The sequence below is a fragment of the Nyctereutes procyonoides genome, unplaced genomic scaffold, assembly GCF_905146905.1.
Source record: "Nyctereutes procyonoides isolate TBG_1078 unplaced genomic scaffold, NYPRO_anot_genome, whole genome shotgun sequence".
In the NCBI taxonomy this organism is placed as follows: Eukaryota; Metazoa; Chordata; class Mammalia; order Carnivora; family Canidae; genus Nyctereutes; species Nyctereutes procyonoides.
In genome coordinates, this window is record NW_026575139.1 from 37,710,614 (window position 1) to 37,737,563 (window position 26,950).

General features: G+C 40.4%; 1 protein-coding gene across 1 annotated transcript in view; it reads left to right on the forward strand.

The window, feature by feature from the left end:
* RTN1 (reticulon 1) overlaps positions 1-26,950 on the forward strand; it is a 216,779-nt gene that overhangs the window by 97,290 nt on the left and 92,539 nt on the right. Inside the window, exon 2 of the mRNA XM_055304544.1 lies at positions 23,170-23,943. Coding sequence (XP_055160519.1) covers positions 23,170-23,943 — 774 coding nt within the window. The remainder of the gene's footprint in view (positions 1-23,169; positions 23,944-26,950) is intronic.

Consider the following 26,950-nt stretch of genomic DNA (forward strand, 5'->3'; position numbering starts at 1 on the left):
CTTTTAGCAGCAGAATATACATAATAGATATAGAATGCTTCCTCATTTATTCTTGGAACCACAACAGTAAATGTACATATTTAATACTACCTTTAGTTTTTTTATTAATGAGATTTAATATGGTATTGTTTTTATTGTAACAAGAAATAAATGGTGAGAATGTTTTTTTTTTATATATAGCTAACTAGGCATGGTAATAGTTTATAGCTAATGAGATAGAATACCCTTTGAAATATGTCTCTCAGATTTGAACTTTGATTCAAACTGATTGAACTCAGATTTGATTTGATCCCTGGGTGGCTCAGTGGTTTAGCGCCTGCCTTTGGCCCAGGAGTCCCGGGGATCGAGTCCCATGTCGGGCTCCCGACACAGAGCCTGCTTCTCCCTCCTCCTGTGTCTCTGCCTCTCTCTCTCTCTCTCTCTCATAATAAATAAATAAATAAATAAATAAATACATAAATAAATAAAATCTTAAAAAAAAAGATTTGAACTTTACTGTCTTTGGGGCCCCTCTTACCTTGAGGAGCCACTTAAAATACTTCAGGAAAGGGTAATGCAGTTAAGGCCTAATTTATGAACTACTTAAAGGTAAGGAATTATATCCATTAATTAACAAACTTGCTATTATACTAATTTATAGCAAACCATCTGAAATTCATTGCTCTGGGATCTTTTTGTAACAGTCGGTATTCATTAAGGGACAGAATGCAGTGTAAATTTGGCATGACTTGAACCTCATCCAAAGGAGCATGATGACTGGTGTATCATAGAGCTCCATCACCTAGAGCTGGACCATTTAACTGGAGTTCAATCACAGGGATCTCTCAGACATAGCCACAGGGTTTCATAAATAACACATCTTTTAATTTGTTCCTAAGCTCTAAGTTTTGCCATATCTAAAATGGCAAAAAAGAGTCCCTTCTTGACCAATAGGGATATTATTTGTGGTTTGCCTACATTTTTGAGAACCTGAGATATTAAATAATGAAGGACAAAAGCTGTGTCTCAGTCTCATTCATCTTAGGGAATGAGTGTTTTTCACAGCCTGGGAGCTTCCTTGAGCAGAAATGCAGGGACCTAAAAGATGCCTAGTCATAGTTGCCTGATTTAGCAACATGTTAGCGAAGGAATCAGCTAGAAGCAAAGATTTCCTCTTATTGCACCTTATTTTTTTTCTTAAATCTTGTGAAAGGAGAGGAAGGAATTAGGCTGTCATGGAACTTAATTTGGAAAGGCATAAGCTGCTATGTTGACCTTGTTTTGCTTCTTTGGCACCTAAATTTCCAAATAGAATGCCTAGCACACTGAAAGCAGTTAAAAGTAATTGTTGATAAGTTGAATAATGGAATTGACTTATAGTGAGCACATTTGTAAATGAAAGTAACTAAGAAATAAAAAAAAAATCCCAACAGATAGCATAACTCATTCAAATGTAAAACTACCTCAGGATCCTTCTAAAAATGTAGAAACAACAGGTTGATTAATACAGTTCAGTTTTTTAAAAGCCAATTACATGATATAAAAACAGATCTTTTTTTAATGTTCTGTAGATGAGGCATCAGTTGATTGACTAAAATTTTATTTTCCCAGCAACTATGTGTGCCCTGGGCCTCCACATATAAAAAGTAATTTTCAGTGTTGTTGTCTTCACAGATTCTATTTGTCCAGCTTTTATGAAATCTTTTAGTCTGTGTATTCTTAGATGTGATTATAAAAGGCAATAGCAATAAATAATGAGTAGTATACTGGAGTCTAAAATAAAGTAGTTCTTTGACAATTTAAATGTAGACATTCCTTCTCTTTGCATTTTTTTGTGGTCTCATAATTTTAAAACGCACAGTGCAAAATGATGTGAATTCATACATGAGTAATTCTTCGGAGAATGTCTTGTCATATCCAAAGAAGCATAATTATACTTGCATATAAGCCTTTTATTTACTGATAAGGATAATTGAACATGAAGCACTCCAGTGAAGATTTCACCATATGGGAGAAGTTACCCCATTCCACTGTTTATTTGAAATTTATGGTGAGAATATTCACAGTGAAAGAATAATCTTTATGGCCTCCAGCAGCAGTTTGGCATTTTATTATGAAGTATTTTCATGGCTGAAGATACAGCATTCTTTTGCTAATGTGTCTCAAATACTGCCATGCCTATGCAGTATGTGGGTGTTTAATAAATACTATTTGGTGATAAGACTTAATTTAGGCATGACATTTTATGAATGCTTATGATTCACACACCTCCATGATGTTCACAGATGCACTTGGCACCTTAAAAAGCAATGCCTGTACTTCTTGTGCATAGTTCAGACTGATGCTCTACCAGCAACTCTTGGTTATTCTTAGCCTGTTTGGTGAGAAGCCCACTGAAGACCCCTACAGAGGCCTTTGATTTTGATGGATTCTATGACTGTAGTGGCTCCCTGCTCCTACTCTGCCATTTTGCAAATATAGGACCAAAATATCAGTTGGGGAATGAGAATATAAAAGGGTCATCATGAGTCCATCATAGCTTTTAGAGAAATAATTCAAAATACACATCCTGCTGATGATAGGTGACTTTGATATAGGAAGAGGAGCTCATGTCATTACATAATTTTTTTAAAGATTTTATTTATTTATTTGAGAGACAGAGAGAGTGCAAGTGGGGGTGGGAGGAGAGGCAGAGAGAGAGGGAGAAGCAGGCTCCCCACTGAGCAGGGATCCAGACAAGGGCTCAGTCCCAGGACTCCGGGATCATGACTTAAGCCGAAGGCAGACGCCTAACCAACTGAGCCACCCAGGCAATCCTACACAATTCTTTAAATAAAACATTCAAGGCTGGCAAGGCTTCTGGGAAATAAACTTGGTTTGAAATTTTGTCTTTTTTTTTAATATCTGTAGTTGATCTAATCACTATTAATTCCTATGAATTTCTAGTTTATGAAAATAAAGATACAGATCCACATAATACACACATACATAAGGTTAACTAAACATTAAGGTTTTCAATGATAAATTCTGGGAAAGAACCGTAGAAATGAATAGGGGTCTAAGAATGTTGAAGTGGCCTTAGTGCATACTTGATACATTTCCAGAGCCCAATCATCTAAATAAAAGAAAACCATGCATTAATCATTGAAATCGCAAGTTCTATATTGGTTTGGCTTTTGCTTTGTTTATTTTATTGTGTTCCACTTATTTAGTGTCAATTGATCCACATGATAAATCAAGGTGGATTTTTTTCCCCCTAAACCAGCCAAGAGGTGCTTAGGCCTTTGATGTTTACAGGGATTGTGTAAGACTATTGTGTGATAAAGTGAAAGAGAAATAACTCTTTTTATCTTCTGCTTAAGTTTACTCTTAATACAAAACAAGATCTGCATGGCTGATCTCATGAGACTGCATTTCCGTCTTCTGCTTTCTAAGCTTCTTGCTCTTTGGGACGGGTTCAGCAAGGAATAGGCCTTGCTCCTTCAGGCTTCCTAACACAGTTCTCATCAGTTGTTCTGGAATTCTAGAGGCAAAACAACTCATTGCTGGGGAAAGTGTTCATAAAAAATGTATTTCATTTCTAATGAAGTTTAATAGTCAATCTTCATATTCATGTTCATAATATATAGCCTAAGAAATGCTTGCTATGGGGCAGCCTGGGTGGCTCAGCGGTTTAGCGCCACCTTCAGCCTAGGGCGTGATCCTGGAGACCCCAGGTCAAGTCCCACGTCAGGCTCCCTGCATGGAGCCTGCTTCTCCCTCTGCCTGTGTCTCTGCCTCTCTCTCTGTCTCTCTCTCTGTCTCTCATGAATAAATAAAATCTTTAAAAAAAAAAAAAAGAAATGCTTGCTATGTATTGATACTTTCTTCAGGCATCAAATCATAAAGTGTCTTTCTTAGGGGATCTGGGTGGTTCAGTCAGTTAAGCATCTGACTCTTCATTGTGGCTCAGGTCATGATCTCGGGGCCATGAGATCAAGCCCCACATCAGACTACACACTGGCTGTGGACTCTGCTTGGGATTCTCTGTCTCCCTCTCCCTCTGCCCTTACCCCCACTCCATGACTGTCTCTCTGTGTCAAGAAAAAAAAGCAAGCATCTCTCTTAAAATTCGTATGTTAATAGTGTTTTGAAAAACCCTGTGATGGAGAGATTGCAGTGCATAATATTATGACTTCATGTAAAAGACTTTCTGGCTATCATTGTTTCCACTTAACATTTTCCAGATACCCTAGAGAGAATTTCATTCTTTTTAGTAATTGTCTTCATCAGCTCAGGCTGCTATAACAAAATACCCTAAAATAAGAAGCTTATAAACAACAAAAATTTATTTCTCACAGTTGGAGAGCTTAGAAGTCTGAGGTAGGGTGCCAGTCTGGTTCAGTGCTGGTGATGGTCTTCTCCTGGGTTACAGGCTTCTCGCTGTGTCCCCACGTTGGGGGGAGCAGACAGCAGCAAGCACTCTCACAACTTCTGGAGACTAATCTCACTCATGAGCGCTCTGCCCTCAAGACCTCATCTAAGTCTAATTACCACCCCAACGTTCCATCTCTTAATACTATCACATTGGAGGGAAAGGATTACAACATGTGAATTTTGGGGGTTAGATTCAGTCCATAACAATGATGAACACACAAAAAAATCAAGCAGTATAGCATCATAGATAAATGCAATTGCCTTAGAATCCAACTACCAGGGTCAGATTCTTCAGCAACGTGTAGGATGACCAACTTGTCTCGGTTTGTCCAAGACATTCCCACTTTGAACACTGAAAGTCCTTTGTCCTGAAAGACCGTTTGGTCCTGAGCAAACCAAGATGACTGTTAACCTTATGTGTGTTGCCTTGTTCAAGTCATTTATTTTCTCTAATTCTCAGTTTCTTCATCTCTAAAATGAGGGTAATAATAGCACCTGCCTAAGGGTTATTATTTAAATGAGTTAATGCATTGACAACACATAGGGAAGTTAAATAAATGAGCTATTGTCATTCTTATTATTGGCCAGTGTATTTTGTTTAACAGTGAGTCACAGGGAATTAAATGAAAGGAGGAAAGCAGGACTAAGTAAACATGTCAGTGGCAAAGCTCAAGGCCCCCAGTATAGTCATTTCATGGCTAAGGCTGCTCTCCTTGAGTCATTGATAATAGAGACCAGGACAGAGGAGTGAGTGTGCAGGACATGTTTAGTCCTCTAAGCACAGTCCAGGGCACTGTGTCATGTGAGCAAAGGTGCCAAAAGCAGACCAGATCAAGAGCCACAATGCATCCACCATTCTGAGGTACAGCCACCCTTCAGTTACCTCGGGTTATCCAGCCCAACTGAGGGCAGGGCGGATGATCTAAATCCTCCTTTTAATCATTGGATCATTATCAGGCCTTTGGAAAAGCTGTCTTAAAAGGTAGAGCCATTTTGAGGTCTGAACTTTTTGTTGCCAAAGAAGAGGGAATTTCTCAAGTACTTGGTGAATCCAGTTTATAAACTTAGTCATTCAATAAAATTTATTGAACTTGTATTAAGTGCTGTGCTAGGGATACGGAGACAATGGGACCGTGCTTGCCCTCAGGTATCTCCCAGTCTAGTGTGACTGTAAGGTAAGGCATAAGGCAGACAACCATTTATATGTTCTGTTACTGGCTGGTACGTCAGTTGATGTACGTGACGTTTCACATAAAGGTGGTCACAATGGTGCATCCAGAGAGAGCAGATACTCCAGTAATGGCCCTGCCCCAGGACTTTGTACAGGTGTATAGTAACTGCACCCTGGTTTGTGGGCAAGAGTAAGAGAAACAATACAGTCAAAACACAGGGTGTCGGCACCATAGAGAAGTTGAAAAGCTACCTATTGCCTCTTCTCATCCTTTGGTCTCAGCTCAAATGTCTCTTCCTCTGAGTGACCTGCGCATCTTCTCTAAAGTCATCCACCCCTGCCCACTGATAACTTTTTGTTTTTTTTTCTTGTTTGTTTCCTTCAAAGCACTGATTATAACTGTAAGTTATTTGATTTACTGGTATTAGAGTACAACCTAAACTGCTATGACAAAGAGAAAAAAAAAATACAGTGGCTCAGAAGAGCTGGAATTTTATTTCTCTTTTATTTAACAGCCCAGAAGCAGGTGAGAGTCTGTCCCAAGAAGTCATCCAGGACTTGATTCCTTCTATTATTGCCCATCACCCCCTCAAGTGTCCGCTTCCTCTGCTAGACCATGTTGGTGGGCCAGCTCACAGAAAGGGCTAAGAAGGGTGGAGGGTAACCAGCTTCTTCTTTAAAGACAGGATCCAGAAACAACACACATGGCTTTTGTTCACATCCCAGTCATGTGTCCATACCTAGAGGGAGGTTGGGGAGTATCGTATTTAGCTGGGTGACCATATGGTAGATTCGTGGGGGGTGGAGTTTGTCTATTGCTAAAGGAGAGACGGACAGGATAGACACTGGGGGACAATTAGCAGTCCCTTTCATGCCTGCATAGTTGTGTTTTTGTTCATTTGTGGTTTGTTTCTGTCTTCCATGGGGCCAGGACCTACGTGTCCATTTCATTCACTGTTATTCCCCTAGAAACTGGGATAAGTACCTAGCACATAGTAGGCACTCAGTATATACTGGATGAATGAAGTTTAAAAACATTGAAAGATAAACACTGATTTTTAAATAAAAAATCACATTTGTTATATTATTATTAGGTTTGGCTTCAAAATATTTATTGATTAACTTGATGGAAGCTTTAGGCATTAGCAGGGTGACTGGCAGGCACATAGCAAGTATTCAACAAATGGTAAATTACCTTCTGTTTCTTTTAGTCAAGAAGAGAAGATTCATAGAGGATATAAAGATATATTAAGAAATAATATTGAAACTGTTAATTTTGCAATTCACAGAAGAAATCTGAAGTATTAAAGAATTGAATTAAAGGACTCCCTTAAAGGTGCCTGGTTCACTCAGTCAGTTAAGTGCCAGATTCTCTATTTCTGCTCAGGTCATGATCCCAGGGTCATGAGACTGAGTCCCCTCTGGGTCCTGGCTCAACATGGAATCTGCTTGTCCCACTCCCTGCCCCATCCCCGCTCACGCTCTCTCTCTCAAATAATTTTTTTTTTAAATCTAAAAAAAAAAAAAAAAGGAATTCCCTTAATGAGAATCATTTTCAAGGGTCTCTCTGAGATCTTCTGACAAACAATTAGCATTAGCTAATAGGCAGCTGTATAGCTGTTTGAACCCTTGGTTTCTTTTCAAAATATGAACATCTGCCTTACAAACTTCCAGGTAAATAAAAAATACAGCCACCTTTGAACAGCCTAGGTTGGAACTGTAAGGGTCCACTTATATGAGAATTTTTGGATAAATATAGTACAGTACCGTAAATGTATTTTCTCTTTTGATTTTCTTGAGTATTTTCTTTAGCTTATTTGGTCGTAAGAATACAGTATATAATCCAGTTAGCATACAAAATATGTGTTAATTGTTTATGTTACTGGTGAGGTTTCTGATCAACAGTGGGCCATTAATAGTTAAGTATCGGGGACTCAAAAGTTATATGTGGATTTTTGACTGTGCAGGGAGTCGGCACCCCAACCCCCGCTTCATTCAAGTATCAACTATAATATGTTTGAATAGCATACGTGGGTTTGGAGCAAAAATAACAAAGATTGAACAGAAGGTATACATCAACTCTGGCCCTGTTTCTACACAGTTTAGGAAAGAGGAAACGTGATTCTCTGTTTTCTTTCTAAATGTTCTCTTCAAGAAACATTTATTTTGAAAAACTACTTTCTGTTGAGGGACAGATTAAAATTCCAGCTAATTGCAGGCAACTGGGTGGCTCAGTGATTGAGCATCTGCCTTTGGCTCAGGTCACGATCCTGGGGTCTTGGGATCGAGTCTACATCAGGCTCCCTGTGGGGAGTCTGCTTGTCCCTCTACCTATGTCTCTGCCTCTCTCTTCATGTCTCTCATGAATAGATAAAATCTGAAAAAATAAAAAAAATAAAATTCCAGCTAATTGTTAACCAATTTTTTAAAAACACACACTTAAATAGAATTGATTTTTGTTTGTGGCCCAATCTGTTAATTCAGTGCTTAACTAGAACAGAGTACAGTCGTAGGAGTCATGATTAGAGGGCTCCAAACACCAGATGCAGATGATGTCCTGCGGATTATCTTAAAGAGTTTTTAAAAACTATGAAAACTTAATTTTCATAGTTTTTAAACTCATCTTGAATTATTGACACAGTAATTTGTTACTGGTTCCTCTTCCAGGACACATTTGATGGTGGCTTCTGCTCTCATTTTATGAGATCTTACACGGCAAAGAAATGCAGTAGCCTCTGCAAGCTTTTATTTATTTGTGGTTTTCCTCAGGCAATTTCAACTGTTCACACAGTAGCTTGTTTAGAGTCAACTTTTTCACCTCAAGCATGACAGATTCATTTCAGACTGTTCAAAAAAGACGACTTGTGAGATGGTGTCCAAACTTCAGATGGAATATATAGAAATTCACACAACTTTGTGAATGTGTTTGACTGAACATCAGAGCACCAGAATTCCATCCTCAGAGATTATTTTTTTTTTTTTTTAGCTTCTGTGAATTCTTCACATCCTTTGAGATTGAGCTTCAATCCCTGCAATCCTGTGATACTTTCCTAATTGGGCACTTCTGTTGTAAAAAGTCTTTTGTTTGAACTCATCTTCTCTAGTCTCTTTGAGAGCTATTGTGTCTGAGGTCTGGAACTCCAGGCTATGCTTAACTGCAAGTCCTAGTGAATGTTTACTATTTTTTCATAGCATCTGCTTGAACCACTCTTTTTCTTAGCCTCTGTACTGTTGAATCCTGCTCCTTCTTTGCCTGGTTTTCTTTTGATTCTTCCATTTTGACACAAAGAAGAATTTTTACCAGGGCCATTTTCAAATAGCTATGTAGTAAAGTACAAAGATAGTTAAAAATATTTACATTCTTGACCTCAGTGGTTGGTCCTGTCAAAAAGTTATGTTCTCAAAAGATGTTCATTGCATCATAATTCATAACAGCAAAAGAATAGTGATATCTAAATGTCCAACAAAAGGGGAATGCTTGAATGAATTTTACAACATTCATTCTATGGAATACTGACTTTCTAAATATAAAGTAGATCTCTCTCTCTCTCTCTCTCTCTCAGAAAGACCAGGAAATAGGGATAGAGATTAACTTTTTAACTTGTGTATGTTTATATTTTTTAAAAATGTTACCGTGACCATGTATTATTACTTTTACAATTTAAAAATAAATCACAAATTTATTTGACATGACCCCCAACCTATATACTGCCACTGTGGAAGCTATTTATGGACTAATCACTCTGAAACAATCACTGGATCCCTACGTCCCACCACCTTTACAGAATCCTCATGCCAGCTCCATAATCCCAGCCACTCCCTCTGACCTGAGTTTCCTCTGCTTCCCAAACTCTTCTGTTGGAGTCGGGATTCTTCTCTACTCATTATTTTGCCCTTGACTTTGCTATTATCTCTGCCCCTAAAATAACTTCCAACTGCTTCCCTTTGTCTCTTTAAAATCATACCTATTTTCAAAGCCCCAGAGCATGTCTCACTATTCTCTGAACAGCAGCCCTTCTCCAAATTCCTAAAAACACAATGTAGGGGGCGCCTGGGTCACTCAGTTAAGTGTCCCACTCGACCTCAGCTCAGGTCTTGATCTCAGGGTTGTGAGTTCAAGCCCAGCATAGAGCCTACATAAAAGTAATTTAAAGAAGAACCCCACAATGTATTTTTATTGATCATTTAGGTAGGTTACACCAGAAAAACGGAATATTTTAGTTACTCCCTTAGGATGTGCAGGTGATTGAAATTTTGCATGAATTTCAGAAATTATGTATACTTTGAATCTATTGCTTGTTGTTTATTGTCCTTTTTCTTCCTGTGGATAAAAGGAAAGAAAGTAGAAAGAAAAGAAATATTGCTATAGTTTCCTACCTTAGCACTGAGAACCACTTGGATCAATACTCCCAAACTCTGGCACATCAATGACTGAGTTATTGTTTTGCTTTAAGCACACAGTTTACCTCAGCCCATAGATCAAAGGGCTCAGAGGAGCAAAATGAATACAGGACATTCATCTTTCTTGTCACTTTCCTTGGATAGTAGGGCTACCTCTGGGGTCTATTTTTTGTACACCTAGTAGAATGCATTTTCTACATATATTTTGATCTTGATTCTATGTGTATATGTGAAAGTCAAAGGACCTAACTGATGTGCCCCCCAAATTCCAGTTTTAAGCTAATTTGTCCCAAGATGTCATTCACCTATTTCGGTTGTATAAGATATATTCCAGTATGAAATTATGTTTGAAATTAGGAATGCTCAAAACCCCCAAATTAAATTTCAAATATTCCATGACTAGCAAAACATAGGAGTTAGATTCTGAGACCTTGAGGAAGAATAAATGCTGTACAAAGGCAAAATGGCAACTAATGATAATTACATTTCAAAATAAAAGGCTTGTCTTCTACCCAGGTACTTCCAAAAGGAGGTCATCCTAAGAGTTTTTAAAATCCACTTTGATAGACTCTCAGTTAAATCAGAAGTCCTAGAACACACACTCTCTTGCCACAACCACTTAATGATTTATGTAAGAAATCAACATTGATCAGCCACTGAGTCTTTGTGCAGAGATCGTGCAGACAGTTTCCTTCTACTTGACTGCGTTATTAGCTGTGACATGACTCCAAATCAGATCCATCTAGCTTTGCTTAAGAAGCCAGCCACGAACCGTTTAGTCTACTTTAATCCTCAGGCAATTCTGAGAATAGTGCTAATCGCATCTGCTTTGCAGTCCAATTGCCCTAAATCCAAGTTCTGGTCCTGTCATTTCTGGTTGTGTTCCTCAGAGCAAATTCCTTGACCTCTCAAAGCTTCAATAGCATGAGTGTGGTGGGAAAAAAAAAGAAATAAAGAGTCCCATAAACTGTTGAAGCTTAAAATGAGACAATCCATTTAATTATTTTGTTTGAAGCATAGTGAGCATGTAACTTAAATGTTATTGTTGTTATCTTCATCTTTTCCTGAGAGTTTAATGACATTAAAGGTCAGTAACATGATGAAGATGGAACTCCAAGTCTTCTTGACGCCTGTCATTTTTCTGTCCCAAAATGCCATACCCAGAAGCATACCACACCATACACCATGCCATGTATTGCCATGTCATGTCATGCCACAATATACCCCAATAGAGCACGTGGCACCACACAGCATACCACACCACACCATGACATGCCATAACATATTTCATAACACATCATGACACATCACATGCCATGTCATCTTTCTAGCAGTATTATTCCCCAGTTGTCATCCATATTTGTCCTTCCTTATGGACCTCTCAAAGCTTTATGTGACATTGTTTTAGATCCCAGTGGCCTTTGTTCAATAACCAACTCTGGCACGAAATCCAAGACTTTCAGCAGAGGATGCAAGCCTGTGGCACAGGTATGTGTCCACCTGAAGAATATCTTTTTTTGTTGTTGTTTTTGTTAAGACACAGTGTGGACTGGTGGCAGCCCTACAAGAATGGCCGTAGGCTTTGTGGCCATACATTTCCCTTAATAAAACACCTTCTAATGAGAAGAACCCAACTCCAACACTAGCATTAGCTTGATTTTGTGGATTATTCCAGACTGAAGTAAATCCCCCTTTCTAGGGTTTCTTCGAGGTGTTCTACATGATAGATGCAAGTCATCAGCAATTATCATGAATATTCTTTGCCTCTGACTTTAATGTCTTTCAAGCTTATGAAATACAGCCAGTACAATGGCTAAAATACATTTTGAAATTATGCATTTATTTAGAGAAATAAAACAACTTATATATTCACGTGTTTTGGTTAGCTGCATATGCAACAGGAGTTAATAGTGCAGAGTGTCAGGTCTAAAAGTTTGTGAATCAAGAAACAGACTCTTAACTCTAGAGAAAAAACCTGATGGTGACCAGAGGGGAGGTCAGTGGGGGATGGGTGAAATAGGCAATAGGGATGAAGGGGTGTACTTGCTGTGATGAGCACTGGGTGATGGATGGAAGTGGTGGAATTGCTATATTGTACACCTGAAACTAATATTACATTGTGTGCTAACTATACTGGAATTAAAATTAAGTTAAATTAAACTTAAAAGTTTATGAATAAAAATAGGAAATTTACATCAAGGGAATCAAAACCAGTCAGGGAATAGTCTCTATGCTCACTGGCTTGTAGTCAGTTCTAGCTCAGATTTTAGAGGGAAGAGGAGAGACTGCAGTGTATCCATCCCCCAACAGAAACCAGTATGATGAGCCTGGAAACATATTTATTCATTCCATAAGTATTTACCAAACAAAACCTATTTGCTAGCAGGTATGCATAGCCTGAGGAAAGCAGTGACTACAAGGTGTGATCTGTGTCTCTTCGGAACTCAATGAGGAGAGAACAAAACACATGAAGGAGAGAATGAAGGATTTTAGCCTGGGCCATCAGAACTAGGAAGAGGACCTGTCTGCCTTCACATCTTTGAGTGTCTGTCATGTGGAAGAAGGAAGCTAGGTTGGGGATTCCCATCAGAGCTAATGCAACACTATTACTATTATCCTACATTGTTTTCTTTTTCTTTGTCTTAACATAAAATTACATTTTTAAGTAGTATACATTCTTTTGTTGGAAAAGGAAAACTATTTTTAAAAAGAAGGATACAATGAAAAGTCTCCCTTCTATTTCTGTTATTCTCTATTCCTGTCCCCAACCCATGGTTAATAAATAATTTCTCATGTATTCTTCAGTGTTTCTTTATGCAGACACAAACAAATACAAATATATATTCCTAGTTTTTCATTTTCTTACAAGAAAGTTAGCATTCTGTGTATCTGTATTTATATCTATAACATATTTTCTGCATCTTACTTTTTCAGTTAATAGTATTTATCTGGGGGATCCCTGGGTGGCGCAGCGGTTTAGCGCCTGCCTTTGGCCCATGGCGCGATCCTGGAGACCTGGGATCAAATCCCGCGTCGGGCTCCCGGTGCATGGAGCCTGCTTCTCCCTCTGCCTGTGTCTCTGCCTCTCTCTCTCTCTCTCTGTGACTATCATAAATAAAAAAAATAAAAAATAAATAAATAGTATTTATCTGGAAATCTTTCTATATTAGTACATGGATATTATCTTCATTCCTTCATAACCACATAGTATCTATGTATAAAAGTACATAATTTGTTTGACTAGGCCCTGATCATGGATATTTGGGTTGATTCCAGTTTTTATTATTTCCAACTATGCTGTGATGAATAGCTTTGTTCATGTTCACTTTAAACATGTGCAAGGATGTCTATAGAATAATTTCTCTAAGATTGCTGGCTCAAAGAGTAAATGAATTTATAATGTGGAGAGACACTGCCAAATTGCTTTCCCTAGGGGTATATCATATTCCCATTGTACCAGCCTGCCAGCCTGCGCTTAGTATGACAGTGCCTGTTTCCCCCAGGCTCACCAAACAGTGAGTGGGTTGTCAAACTTTTTGAGTTTTACCTGGTCTGAAAATGGAGAAATGTCATTTTAGGGTCTACGGTTGTTTCAACTTGCCTTTTTATGTTCTGGGGTCATTTATATTGACTTTTCCATGCAATGTGCTTATTCTTGTCCTTTGACTATTATTGAGTAAATGGATAGATGGCTTTTGCTTCTTGATTTCTAGGAACTCACTATATATTAGGGGGATTAGCTCTTCATATGCCATATTGTTTACCAATTATTTCACGTGTCTGTTTCTACAGATAGATTATGAAGGCATACCTGGGGGGAAAGGCTGAAAGCAATAGAGAGTTATATTTAAGCTAAATTTTAAAAATAATAGTGAGCCTTTCATATATATCAGCATAATGCTTAGTGTTTTGATTTCAGTATCTTTGTTTAGTTTTTGCAAAAATCCTAAGAGATGGTAATTATTGTTAATAGACTAAGCTGAAGTAAAAAGACATTAGGAAATCTGCCCCTGTTCACACAGGAGTGAGTCAGTATTCAAAGTGCTGCACTTGACCCCACAGCATAGGCTCTTAACTACAACACAACACTTATTAATAATTCAGCTTGCATAGTAAGCAGTGAGATGCCATCAATGCAAATATTCAAACTCAAGTTGGGAAATGGTCAATCCTTAATCTTGTGGATGAGATTTTGGGATTAGATGACTTCAAAGAACCCCCCCCAACATACTTTTTATTTTTTAGAGAGAGAGAGAGAGAGAGAGTGCATGTGTGAGAGAGAGAGAGAGAGCGCATATCAAGGGGAGAGGCAGAGACAGAGGGAGAGAATCTGTGTGGAGCCCAATGTGGGCCTCAATCTCACCACCCTGAGATAATGACCTGAGCCAAAATCAAGAGTCAGTCGCTTAACCAACTGAGCCACCCAGGCACCCTGCAAAGAATCATTTTGATCCTTCTTTATTTTTTTCTGATAACACCATTCCTGACCAGAAAGATAAATCGAGATATACTAAATGTCGGGGCTCCATTTGGGACCTCCCTGCTCCAGTTATGACCTGCCCTGGCATTACTGCCATAAGCAATCATGGGGGACCCAAAATCCTGTTTAGAAACAATGGCTCCGTGGTGAATGTTTGTGACACAGTAGATTATTAAGCTTATGTAAGCATAGGAATGTCCTTCATTTTGGTGCTTCACAATGGTTAAGTGTTCAGTAAATTTTAAAAATTGGACTAATACTGATTGATGATAAAGCTCATTCCAAAAGCTCTTGAATGTGACCCAATCAGATGGTAATATGGAGGTAGTCATCCAGTCAGTATTACTGAGTGTGTGCTATGTGCAAAGCACAGAGCTAGGAACTCAGGGGTGTGAAGAAGTATAAGACTTGGTTTTCCACAGTATACAGAGAAAAGGTGCCAACAAAGGCAGAAAAAACAGTGAGCCCTAAATAAATGGTCATGGCCCTTGGAGTAGGGACGAGGGAGAAAGCACTGAGAGCTGGGGAGGCAGGAGGACACTTCCTAGAGGAGATAAGGCATCGCCAATGACTTTATTTGGACTTGGGATGGAGTAAAAGAGCCTTTCAGTTTAAGGGGAGAGCTTGAGCAAAGGGTATAGAAGTTGAAATTCTCGTGTTTGTGGTCTTGAACAAGTGTGTTTCCTGAACAGGCTCAGAAATAAAACCATAAAGGCAGACTGGGACCTCATTGAAGAGGATCCTGAATTCTAAGTGATAGAATGGGCAGAGACAGCCACCAAAGATTTTGGAGCAGAGAAATGACATGTCAAAGGAGGGCTTTAGGGAAATGAATATGGTAGCCAGTGCAGGGTGACACACAGAAGAAAAGGTGAGGCTGGAAGCCAGACACATAGGAACCTTTCATAGCCATTCAAGTAGAGGGTGATTTGAGTCCACTGAGGAGGCAGCCATGGAATGGGAGTAAGGGAGAGAGATCACATAAAAGGAACTATGGGGGTTAGCTAGATGATTCTATGTGGGGGGAAGGAGCAAATGAGCCATTAATTACAAATATATAGTATACCTTGAAAAATATTTATTTAAATTCAATTTGCCAAAATATAGTATAACACCTAGTGCTCATCCCATCATGTGCCCTCCTTAATGCCCATTACCCAGTCACGCCATCTCCCTACCCATCTCCCCTTCTGCAACCCTTTGTTTCCCAGGGTCAGGAGTCTCTCATGGTTTATCTTCCTCTCTAATTTTTCCCCACTCAGTTTCCCTCCTTTCCCTTATGAACCCTTTCACTATTTCTTATATTCCACATATGAGTGAAACCATATAATAATTGTCTTTCTCCAATTGACTTATTTCACTCAGCTTAATACCTGCCAATGTACCTTTTCTTTCTGTTCATGTATACATAGCATTGAAATAATGTGACAAAAAACATTATTTTCCTCTTTGGAAATCAGGGAGCAATATTCTATGCACAAATGATAAATAGGCTGGGATAGTTATTGTGTATGTTCCAAAGGTAATTCTTTGCATGGCAGAGGTAACTTAGAGCTTTCTCTGTATTGAAAGCATCAGGGTAGATAGAATGCGCCTGAATTAGGTGAGCAGATTAGATAGTGATGATGATTGTAGAACTCTGTGAATATACAAAAATTGCAGAACTGTACACTTTACGAGGGAATTTTATGCTTTGTGAATTGTAAAACAGTAAAGCTGTTTAGAAAGGCAGGCTGTAGGAAGTCCATGTAGGATTTTAGGAAACTTTTCTTAAGATCTAAGGAAATTATAAATGTTTACCTCCTCTTTCCTCCCAAACATGATTGTCCTCCAAAGAAGGTCATAGAATCACATTTTCACCTTTGGACAAAATATATCCCACACTTCCAAGCTCATCAGAATTTCCACTCCCATTCCATCTCTGTGCTCTGCGGCTTTATGCTTTCCAAGGCACCACTGAGAACTGTCAGAGAAACTTAAACAGTGGTTTGTCTGCCAGGCCAGGTTTTTCCCTCTGCTAAAGTGAAAACTCCACAGGCAGGGCAAGTCCTGGCTTTTCATAGGGTGGGGGGTGGGGGGGATGGGGGGGGAACACCGACAAAAACCCCAAAACTTGCTGAATCTTTTTTTATTAAACATTAATTTTGCAATCTCAACAGCTAAATCTATTATCCTGACAGGCAAGCTTTAAATAAGGCAGGAAATTGGAGAAAGAAAGAGTAGTTATTCATATTCTTAAACCCCAAACTTGCCATCAGCTTTGGCTTATCGTCTTTTGCTAGAGAATGCAGGCTCGTTTTTCTTTTTTTTACTCTAATAACTAATCACATAGATAAAATTTTAAAGAATGGGTACACCTGGATTTTTCAACACCCATTTTTTATGTTAAATCACAGACCACTTAATTTCAGGAGGAGAATGTTTTCTAGGTGACATGGAGGCTCCCGGAGCCTCCCTGGCATAGTCATCCCTCATAAATGGCTCTGTTGTCAAATGTGTCACAGCCTCTGTACTGTGGGCCTGCTGATATCTCAGTGCTCAGAAAAGATGAGTGGGAGTTTCAGGGAAAAAGCCTTACAGCCTAAACTGTGCAGGCTACAGCCATCCATCACACAGGCAGCCTAAGGGCAAATGATTGTAAGGAAAAATGAATGCAGATTCACCCCGGGTCACTGCTTCTGGCCTTTAATTCTTGAATTTTAATGTGTATCTCTCATTCCACCCCCACTGCCATTCCAGTTTGTTTGTTTGTTTTTACCATATCCCCTTTTAAAAATATATTTCTCAACCTTAATGGGACTAATGTCCCTTATATCTGTAAGTATTGGCTCTATTCAAACAATCATTGGTGTTTTCTGTTTTGTTTTGTTTTTAATCCAGAGAGAAGGGTAAACCAGATTTTTCTTTTTTTACCCCCCCTTTTAAAAAAATATTTTAAACCAGATTTCTCTAATGGAGCCTATCTACCTCTGTGCTGAGAAAACCTTTTGGTGTCACCAGTCTTTCTTTCTGGCATTCTCTGTTTCCATTTCAAAGCAGTAAGAGGGGCTTTATTGAGTTATAAAGTATCATCTTAAACCATAAATCCTTTCTCTTAACCTGGAGGAGTCAGAATGAGGTCTATCCACAAGGGGAGAAACCTCACCCATAGACACTGAATACTTCTGTTCCTTTTTTGTCTATTCTCTTGGTAAGTTTCAACTGTTCACATTCAAGTCAGACATCACCACATGCACAGCAGGATCTATGTCAGTTGCATCACTAAAAAGTACTTAAGGAACAACCACTTGCTCATGATGCTGTGCAGACAGCCATGGCCTTGCACTATGGGGACTTGAGCATTTAAGGCAGATCCCAGAGTGCAACATGAGTGTGCTTTGTCTAGATTTAACTCCTGATCACACCTCATTACAGATAAAGTACCAAACTAATAGGCAGGTGGGAATGTGTTGCAAATGGCTAGTATCCTTTTTGGAAAATAGAGGTAATAATAAAATCTATAGCTCTCATTTATTGAGTGTGTACTATATGCTCAGTACAGAGCTAAGTGCATTATGTCATTTAATCCTCCTAACAGCCAATACAAGAGGAGCTTTTCCTGCCCACATTTTTAAAATGAATAAACTGACTCACAGAGAGGTTCCCATAGTCTCCCAACCAATAGTTACAAAACTAAGCTGTAGGCCAGCAATTCAAGGAACTCAATTCTGTGAGGATGAGTCAGAGTTTAAGAACTAAAGGATTTTAGGATTGAAACTTTCCTTGGAGAATGTAAAACCATCTTCTGCAAGTTGTCTTTACCACCTCATTCATTAGTACTGCCAGGGAATCAAAAATATAAAATAAAATAAAACTCTCACCTTTTATGAAGTCCCAGAATTTGTCTAGCTCATTATTAGTATTTTTGACCTAGGACATGAGTAGACACAAAAGCCTGATTTTATCCACACATGTGATCCAATGACAATAGTTTGAGCTTGTTTTCATTCTTCTTCCTCTTAGCTTTTGGCTAGAAATAGTGGCCTATGAGAGTCCTTCAGGGTTTTGTGGAGGTTTTTTTGTTTTGTTTTTGTAAGCACATTCCTAAACACCTACTTGTAAATTGAAATTTTATTTATTTATTTATTTATTTATTTATTTATTTATTTATTTATTTATTTAAAGATTTTATTTATTTGTTCATGAGAGACACACAGAGAGAGGCAGAGACACAGGCAGAGGGAGAAGCAGGCTCCCTGCAGGGAGTCTGATGCGGAACTCGATCCCAGGACCTCGGGATCACAACTTGTGCCAAAGGCGGAAGCTCAACCATTGAGCCACCCAGTTGCCAGGCATCAACTGAAGATTGAAGGTTCAATCCCATTTTAAATGCATGCAGGTAACTGAATTCACTGTGCCCTCTGGTCTCGCCGCTGCCTCTTGAGAGAGCATCTGCAGATCCACACGTTGATTCTTGATGTACATCTGCCTCCACCCAGATCAAACTTCTAGACGGCCAAGGCAACCGCCAGCGAGAATGAGGAAGTCAGACCTTCCAACGAATCTTTGGTTATGTAAAAAAAAAGTAGTCATTTCTAGCCCAGACAAGGAAAGCGCTTTTATTTGTTGGATTTGTATTTAACAATGTAACAATATTGGTTCCAACCTGGGGCCACTGGCTTTTGCTCTCTGCCTCAGTTCTCACATTGGGCAGCTCTGCAGGAAGTGCTGACAAGAATTAATTGGCTTTCCTGAGCCTTGAGGCTCAGCTCCACTTCTCTGTTCTAACAATCCCACAAGACTCTGCCCTCACATAATTCACGGTCTAGAAGGACTTTTAGTTTCATGAGTTCTATTTAACAGGCACTATATAATGTATACACATTTCAGTAAGTTAGGACTTAAGAGAAATGTTCAGGATATTCAGCTCAGTGTAAGAAAATGGGACATTAATTGTTGCTGATTTTATGAGGATCCTAACATGGTCCCATCTAAAATGTGTGGTTTATACAAATGACTTTGTTCTTCTTCGTTTTTTAAAGATGTTATTTATTTTTTTGGAAAGTGAGTGTGAGCAGGCAGAGGGGCAGAGGGAGAGGGAGAGAGAATCTTGAGCAGACTCTCCACCGAGTGCATGGAGCTGGTCACCGGGCTCGAACTCACGACCCTGAGATCCTGACCTGACCCAAAACCAAGAGTAAGATGCTTAACCAGTGGAGCCACCCAGGTTCCCCATGGCTTTGTTCTTCTTCCTCCAGTTGGTGGTATGTGCAGAGTATGGCAATAGGGTCCTGTCAATTTTATGCTGGGCTCTTTGAGCAAGACGAAGCTGACAGAACAAGAATTTCAGGGGTAGGAGTTCTTCTTAACTACTGATTCTATTTATAGACTCACAAATAATGTAAATGTACCCCAGATTCCATTCCCTGAGTTATCATTATATGTCTGGGAAGCCTCTATTCTTTATGGCATCACCTTGGGGAAAATTATATTGAGTCTCTTTTATAGGTTAAGGGATAAGAAGTAAAGGAGGCTGTGTGACTCTGGCGGCAGCCAATCAGTGTAAAAGTCAGAGAAGCTTGAAAGGGACTTCTGCAGTTGTGTTATCCAGTCTCCCATTAAATGCTTGCTCCTGCCTAGACAGGTGCTGGGCCCCTCTCTATCTGAGTGCCCCAGGGAATTAAAACACTCTTATTCTTGAGACACAGCACCATCATCTTGTGGAATAACTCTAATTCTAGACTTTTCTTTCACATGACAGATTAAAAGCATCCTTTTTGTAACTTGCATCAGTTCTAATTTGTTTTCAGTAGCTGTGTAGGATAAGTCTACTCACCCACTGATTGGTACATTCATTCATTTATTCATTTTGTATCAAGTACCTACTATGTGCACTATAGCGTGCAAGACATGAGCCTCAAACTCCAGAAGGTGGCAGGTTAGTAGGACATGACGTGGACACATACTGCATAAGCAGAATAAATTAGCTGCAACAGTAAAGAGAAACGAGGACAATGGGAAGGGGTCACATTCTGACAGGTGTGGTCAGCGAATCCATTGTGGAGGAGGAAGCATTTCAAGCTACTTATATTTAATGGCTTGAGGCAGAGATTTGGATGTGAAGATTGGAAGGATAAAGTGTTGGGGATGTGATGGTTGTTTATATTAGCCAGAGCTCAGAGTTTGAATTGGCGAGTGGAAGGCAGGTCTAGAAGGGCTGACGGAGTGAGTGTGAGGTTGTAAAGGGCTTTGTGTGCCCGGAGTGGAGGCTAAGTGAGAGGAGCAGCCAAGACAGTACTGTGAGTGAGGCTGTATGGCCTTCATATCATCTCAAATGCCCGGCTGCAGAATTTAAGGATTTCCCAGTGAGACAGGGTGGAGCCCTGGGGCCAGTGGCTGTGTATTGGACAGTTGGGTGTAGTAGGAGAACTGATGGCGGGAGACTGTGGGCCATGTGCCGGGTATAGGTGGTCAGGGCCAGGAGCCCTGAGGTGGCTCCTGCAGGGGAAGCATCAGGTGGGAGCTGAATGATAACGACTCTGCCACAGCCCTTGACACCACCTACTACATATTCTCCAGGAGAGCATCCTCTTCCCCACTCCCCACACTGCCAGGCTCTTTATATCCCTGGGCAAGACCCTCCTTACTTTCTGGTGACTAATTACTTACTAATACATAGAAGTGCTTCCAGAGAATTGTGCTAGAGAATCCCCTGGTCCAGATGTCTGTGGACAAATACCTCAGGATTGATTCCCCTTGCTTCCAGTGAAGTCTACCTATGGACTGAGCCCATATGGTGAAAGAAACTTTAAAATACTTCCAACCTGTCTTCTCACACAATCCTATTATTTGGGTTTTATTCTGAACTTCAAAATTACCTTCTTTTATTTGACAAGTATTGGAGTACTTACTATGTGCCAGGCCCTGGTCTAGGTGTCGGGCTACCTTAGTGAATAAAACTGCCCTCATAGAACACACCTCAACAATCAATAAATAGGGAATCAATAAATAGGTTAATTAAGCATATTGTAGAAGGAGACAAGTGTTATGAGAAAAAGAAAAGGTACAGAGAAGGGTAGGGGAGCACAGGGTTGCCAGGGGGGTGGGGAGGGGAGGGCCAGTTGAAATTTGAGAGAGAGAGTAGTCAGGGTCATCTTACTTAGGAAGGTGACATTTGAGCAGACTTGGTGCTGAAGGGGTCAGGTTGGCAGGTATCTGGGGGAAGAGATCTCCAAGGAAGGAAAACAGCAGGTGCAAGGTGGGAGATGCTGGAGGCATTGCACTTTTTCATTCCTCAAAGATATGCAGTGGCTTGAGTAACCAAGAATAGAGCTAGGAAAAGACAAAAGCCAAGTTTGTTTGTAATAAAACTGATTCAAAATTACTTTAAAGAAAACTTCACAAAGTGACTTAAGGAGGTGTGAAGGGTATTAGGGAATGTTTCCTAACTTTGAGATCTCTTGGATTTGAATCCTGGCTGGGATTTCCTTATCTGTAAAATGTGCCTAATGATAGTACCCTTCTTCTAGGATTGCTCTGATGATCAAATGAGTTAATTTAATGCTTGGAACTATCTCTGACACATGGCAAGCACTTAGATATTAGCTATTAGTATTATTATATTATTGCTACTACTTTTTTTTTTTACTTTTATGAATTGATGCCCTGGAATATTCTTGGAGTATATCCTAAGGGCTTAGTGCATGTTTGTGTGAGTGTATTTGTGTGATGTGTTGAGAGTGTGGGGCTCGGTTTACATAAGAGTTGTGAGAATTAGATAACTTCCCACTGCTTAACACCTGATAAGGCCTCAATAAATGTTAGTTTTCTTCCCCTCTGGCAGCATTTTATAGCAGAGAAATATTATAGAGGCTTCCCTCTATAATTTTGCTTGCTATTAGCAAAATGTTTTGGCTGGTTTATGAATAGAATAAAGGCCAGGCGAAAGCATTGCATAGACTCAAACTTAGGAAACTTGTTTTGCCCTTAGCACCACCAGTGGAACCAAAAAATTCCCAGTGGGTTATTTTGAAAATCACTGGAAGATAGAAAGTGGGCGGTAGGTAGGTGAATGAGGAGGGAAACAAAATGAGGGGAAAACTGAAGAAAGAGGGAAGCACTTATTAAGGTGATACCCCCTTGGGGATGAGGTCAGTAGAAAACGAGGGGTCCCTTTCTCTGAGGACCTTTACAAAAAGAAGGGACAGCACCAGTCCAGGAGAAGCAGATGTCTCTGCCTGAAAGGGCCAGGCCAGAGCATCTCTGGGGGCCTCTCCCAGCAATCTGAGTCTCCAAGAGCAGCCCATTCCCCTACTCAGCTGTCCCACTGTTGCATTTATAGACCTGAACAAGCCCACATTTCCAGCTGTGTTTAAAGAGCCAGTAATACTTGAGATACAAAGAGGGATTCTGCTGAGTAATACCCTGAAGGACCAGTTCCTTGTATAAGGAGATAGTAGATTTTGAAAACTCAGCTTTCCGTTCCTCGGGTGTCTGTCCCCGAGCTTCTCTGAGTGTGACAGCTTACGTGAACCTGTGCACTCTGCTCCCAGGAAACCACCCGTGCTGTGGGCCCAGAGGGGGACAAGGAGCATGAACATGATGAGTGTGCTCTGAGGAAGTCCAAGGGCTTCAGGAGAAAGGATGCCGTGTCTCCCCAGGACCAGGGTGGGTGGCAGGTGAAGCAGGAGAGAGACGGGAAGCCAGACGCCCACTCACTGTCTGCTGCTGTTTTGATTCATAGGTGCGGCAGATGTCTCCAGGGCCGGGGATCATACCTTTTCAACAGCGTCAAAGGACAGGGAAGGATCGTGTTACACTTCTCTGATTTCCAACATCTGTTACCCACCTCAGGAGGATTCTACGTATTTCACTGGAATTCTTCAGAAGGAAAATGGCCAAGTCACCACTTCGGAGAGCCCTGGGGAGTTGAGTACCCCAGAGCCCTCCTTACCAGATGTGCCTGGGACAGAGCCTCGTGGCTTATTTAGTTCTGATTCTGGAATAGAGATGACTCCTGCAGAGTCCGTGGAAGTGAACAAAATCTTAGCAGACCCCCTGGACCAGATGAAAGCAGAAGCCTATAAATACATTGACATAACCAGGCCCAAGGAGCCGAAATATCAGGAGCAATGTCACCCCGCACTGGAAGAGAAAGGCTCGGACTTTAAGACAAAGGACACTGGAATCTTGACAAAATCCGAAGAGGCTCGTGAACCAGAGAAACCAGTTCCTGTGGAGGGAAAAATCCTCAAGGACCATTTATTTGAAGAATCAACATTTGCACCTTATATCGATGATCTCTCTGAAGAACAGCACAGCGCTCCTCTGATCACTGCCCCTGTCAAAATCACGCTGACTGAAATCGAGCCTTCTGTTGAAACTGCGACCCAAGAGGAAACCCCTGAGAAGCAAGATGTCTGTCTGAAACCAAGTCCTGACACGGTCCCCACAGTCACCGTCTCGGAGCCTGAAGATGACAGCCCAGGATCAGTCACACCCCCGTCTTCCGGGACAGGTAAGGGAATGTTCCTGCCTTGGGAAAACACAGGATAGGGAGATCTGAATATTAAAGGATGTGAATTTGCATTCAGAATATTTTACTATAGGATCCCTTTAAGGCTCAGTTTAACTGATTTAATTAACATACATCTTTTTCGGCCTTGTGCCCATGGTACAAAGATTGAGATTGGGGTTTTCCTAAAAGTTCTATCAGATTTGTCTTGTAAGGTGTTTCTTCGTTTGAGGGAGAGGTAAAGAAAGATGATACACTGGAACGTGAAAATTCTCATGTGACTCTACCATTCAGAGCAGAGAGGGAGGTGCTGCCTGCTTCTAGATTAGCTTCCCATTCAGACTTCCAGGTCTCCTGGGGGGGACATCACAGAGAGAGCATCCTGCCTGTCCTCCCTGGACCAGCTGGGCCACCTGGGACAGGGCATTGCACATTCCTCACCTCATCTCAGCTCCAAGTCTGTACAATGAAGGGGGGGCAGGGGTGCACATCAGCGTCTTTTAGGGGGATGTGAGCAGTGAGAGGAAACCTAAAAAAAGGATACTCTTCTTTGTCCTTCAGTTGACTCAGTGGAGCCATTTTTTGTCTTTTTACCTTGTTGAAGTTCTGCATACAGTTTTATTTTTTATATATTTTTAAAGATTTTATTCATTTATTTGAGAGAGAGAGAGTGCACAAGCATAAGCAGGGGGAGGGGTGGAGGGAGAGGGAGAAGCATACTCTCTTGCTGAGCAGGGAGCTGGACTTGGGGCTGGATCCCAGGACCCTGGGATCATGACCTGAGCCCAAGGCAAATGTTTAACTGACTGAGCCACTCAAATGACCCTCAGTTTTATTTCTTAAATGTAGGGAATATATTTGATTAGAATTAAAAATTTCAGAATTCACTAAGCTCTGATCTTTTTCAACTTGAAAATTCTCCTACTGTGACCCAAGGCAGGGAGTTAAAACACACTCAGTATATCCTCTCAAATACAAAGGGGTCTCCTGTACCCAGGTGAGGGGTCAGGGTAGTAGCAGGAGCATCCCCACTATACCCTGTACCACCACACCCCAGGTGGCAAAGGTAGAGCCTTTACATCTCTACCTCTCTTCAATGTTCAGGAAGCATCAGGATGGAGAAGATAAAGAGAGGTTCTTGGATCTTCCCCTTCTTCCAGTGGCTGGCATTCCTACCCTAGTCAAAAGTGATTTACAAATCTTTCCTATATCCAAAAATTGATTTTCAGTGGTCAGGTGCAAGAGCTTTTACTGAAGTCTTAAAACAGATCCAAAACCTATTAGGAGTGATTGCTCTAAATCCTGATAATACAGTAAGTGCAGGTGTTGAGGGAACTTAATGGAAGTCCCTCCTGTCCTGTTTCCCTAAAGATTTTAGAATCAATTTCTTCCCTTCCCTAGCCTGATCTCAGATTCATTCACCTATAAAGCTCCAAGGGTCTTAAAGATCCACTGCACCACATCCTTAATTTTCAAATTCATTCATTTACTCAACAAACACGTTCTATATACATTCTTTTGGTCAGGCACTCTACGAGGTACTGGTGAGGCTGGAACTGAAACAAGCAAACAAAAAACCAGTTTCTGCTTTCCAGTAGAACAGATGACCAAGGAAATAGTCACACTCCAGTGTGATTTGTGTTCTGAGAGAGGGAGACATAGAGTGCTGAGGAGCATTGGGAATCCAGCAGTCCCAGGTCAGCAGAGCAGGAGGAAATAACCAGGTAAAGGGGAGGGTGGCTTTCTATTTTGAGGAGGTTCAAGGACATGGAGGTGTGAGGCCACAGTGAATTTCCATGGGATATAAATTGAGATTTGAGTAGTGACAACAAATAAGGAAACTGAGGCTCCAAGTGAATTAGATGTGACTTGTCCCAGATTACAAAATGAGTTAGGGATTTACCTGAGTCTTGAAGCCTCCTTGTGGTCTTCAGGATAATGCACCATAAAACCCTTCTGTTATTCAATGACATAAAGGTATTAATAATGCTCTGAAGATGTAAGCTATACTATCAGTCATGTTTTCTCAACCTACAGGGTTGTCTGGTGGTCACTTTAGAAGAACTGCAGGCAGTCTCCAGGAAGGATGAAATGCTCCAGCACATTCATTCATCTACATGGCACATGCCTAATGTAAAAAATACAGTTTGCAGAGCTGATGAGAAAGACCTGATATGATATAGGGTTTAGGGATTATTAAGAAATTTCCTTCTTTTTTTTTTTTTTTTTTGGTAACCATAGCCCATTGGGGTTTTGGAGCAACTTCAAGATACGACAAAGACAGATTTGGCTGACATGATCGTGGAGTTTTATGACCTTGGGTTGTCCACTTAACAGCATTGAATTAGGGCAAAGACATTTTTTTTTTTCTGTAGTTGCTCCAAATAAACATTCTTTTTTTAAAAAAATATTTTATTTATTTATTCATGAGAGACACACACAGAGAGAGAGAGAGGCGCAGAGACACAGGCAGAGGGAGAAGCAGGCTCCATGCAGGGAGCCCGACATGGGACTCAATCCTGGGTCTCCAGGATCAGGCCCTGGGCTGAAGGCGGTGCTAAACCATGGAGCCACCTGGGCTGCCCTCCAAATAAACATTCCAAGTAAAGTATATTCAAGAAAGAGAAAGTGCCAAGACCAGTACATAGTTCTCTCCCATGTTCAGCTCCTCTCTCCACACATGCCTCACATCATAACACCTGAGTCAAATGACAACAGGTAAGAATAAAATTAACAGGAAAGCTAGGAGGAATTAGTTTGTCACTGAGGCCTTTCTCTTTGTTCTTTCTATCCTAAGAGGTTACCCTAGTTCCCTCCCCATCTTGTGAGCCCCTGGCACTCTGGGTATGTGACATTCTGGTAATAATGATTCTAATTATCTATCTAATTCTAATCATTCTAATTATGTGAATTATGAATCAGGAGAAATTCTCATTTAGAATAATTTTAGCCACAGACCCTGAAGCTTAAGCAAGGAGTCTAATATATTTCCTTCAATTCCAGGAGGTTA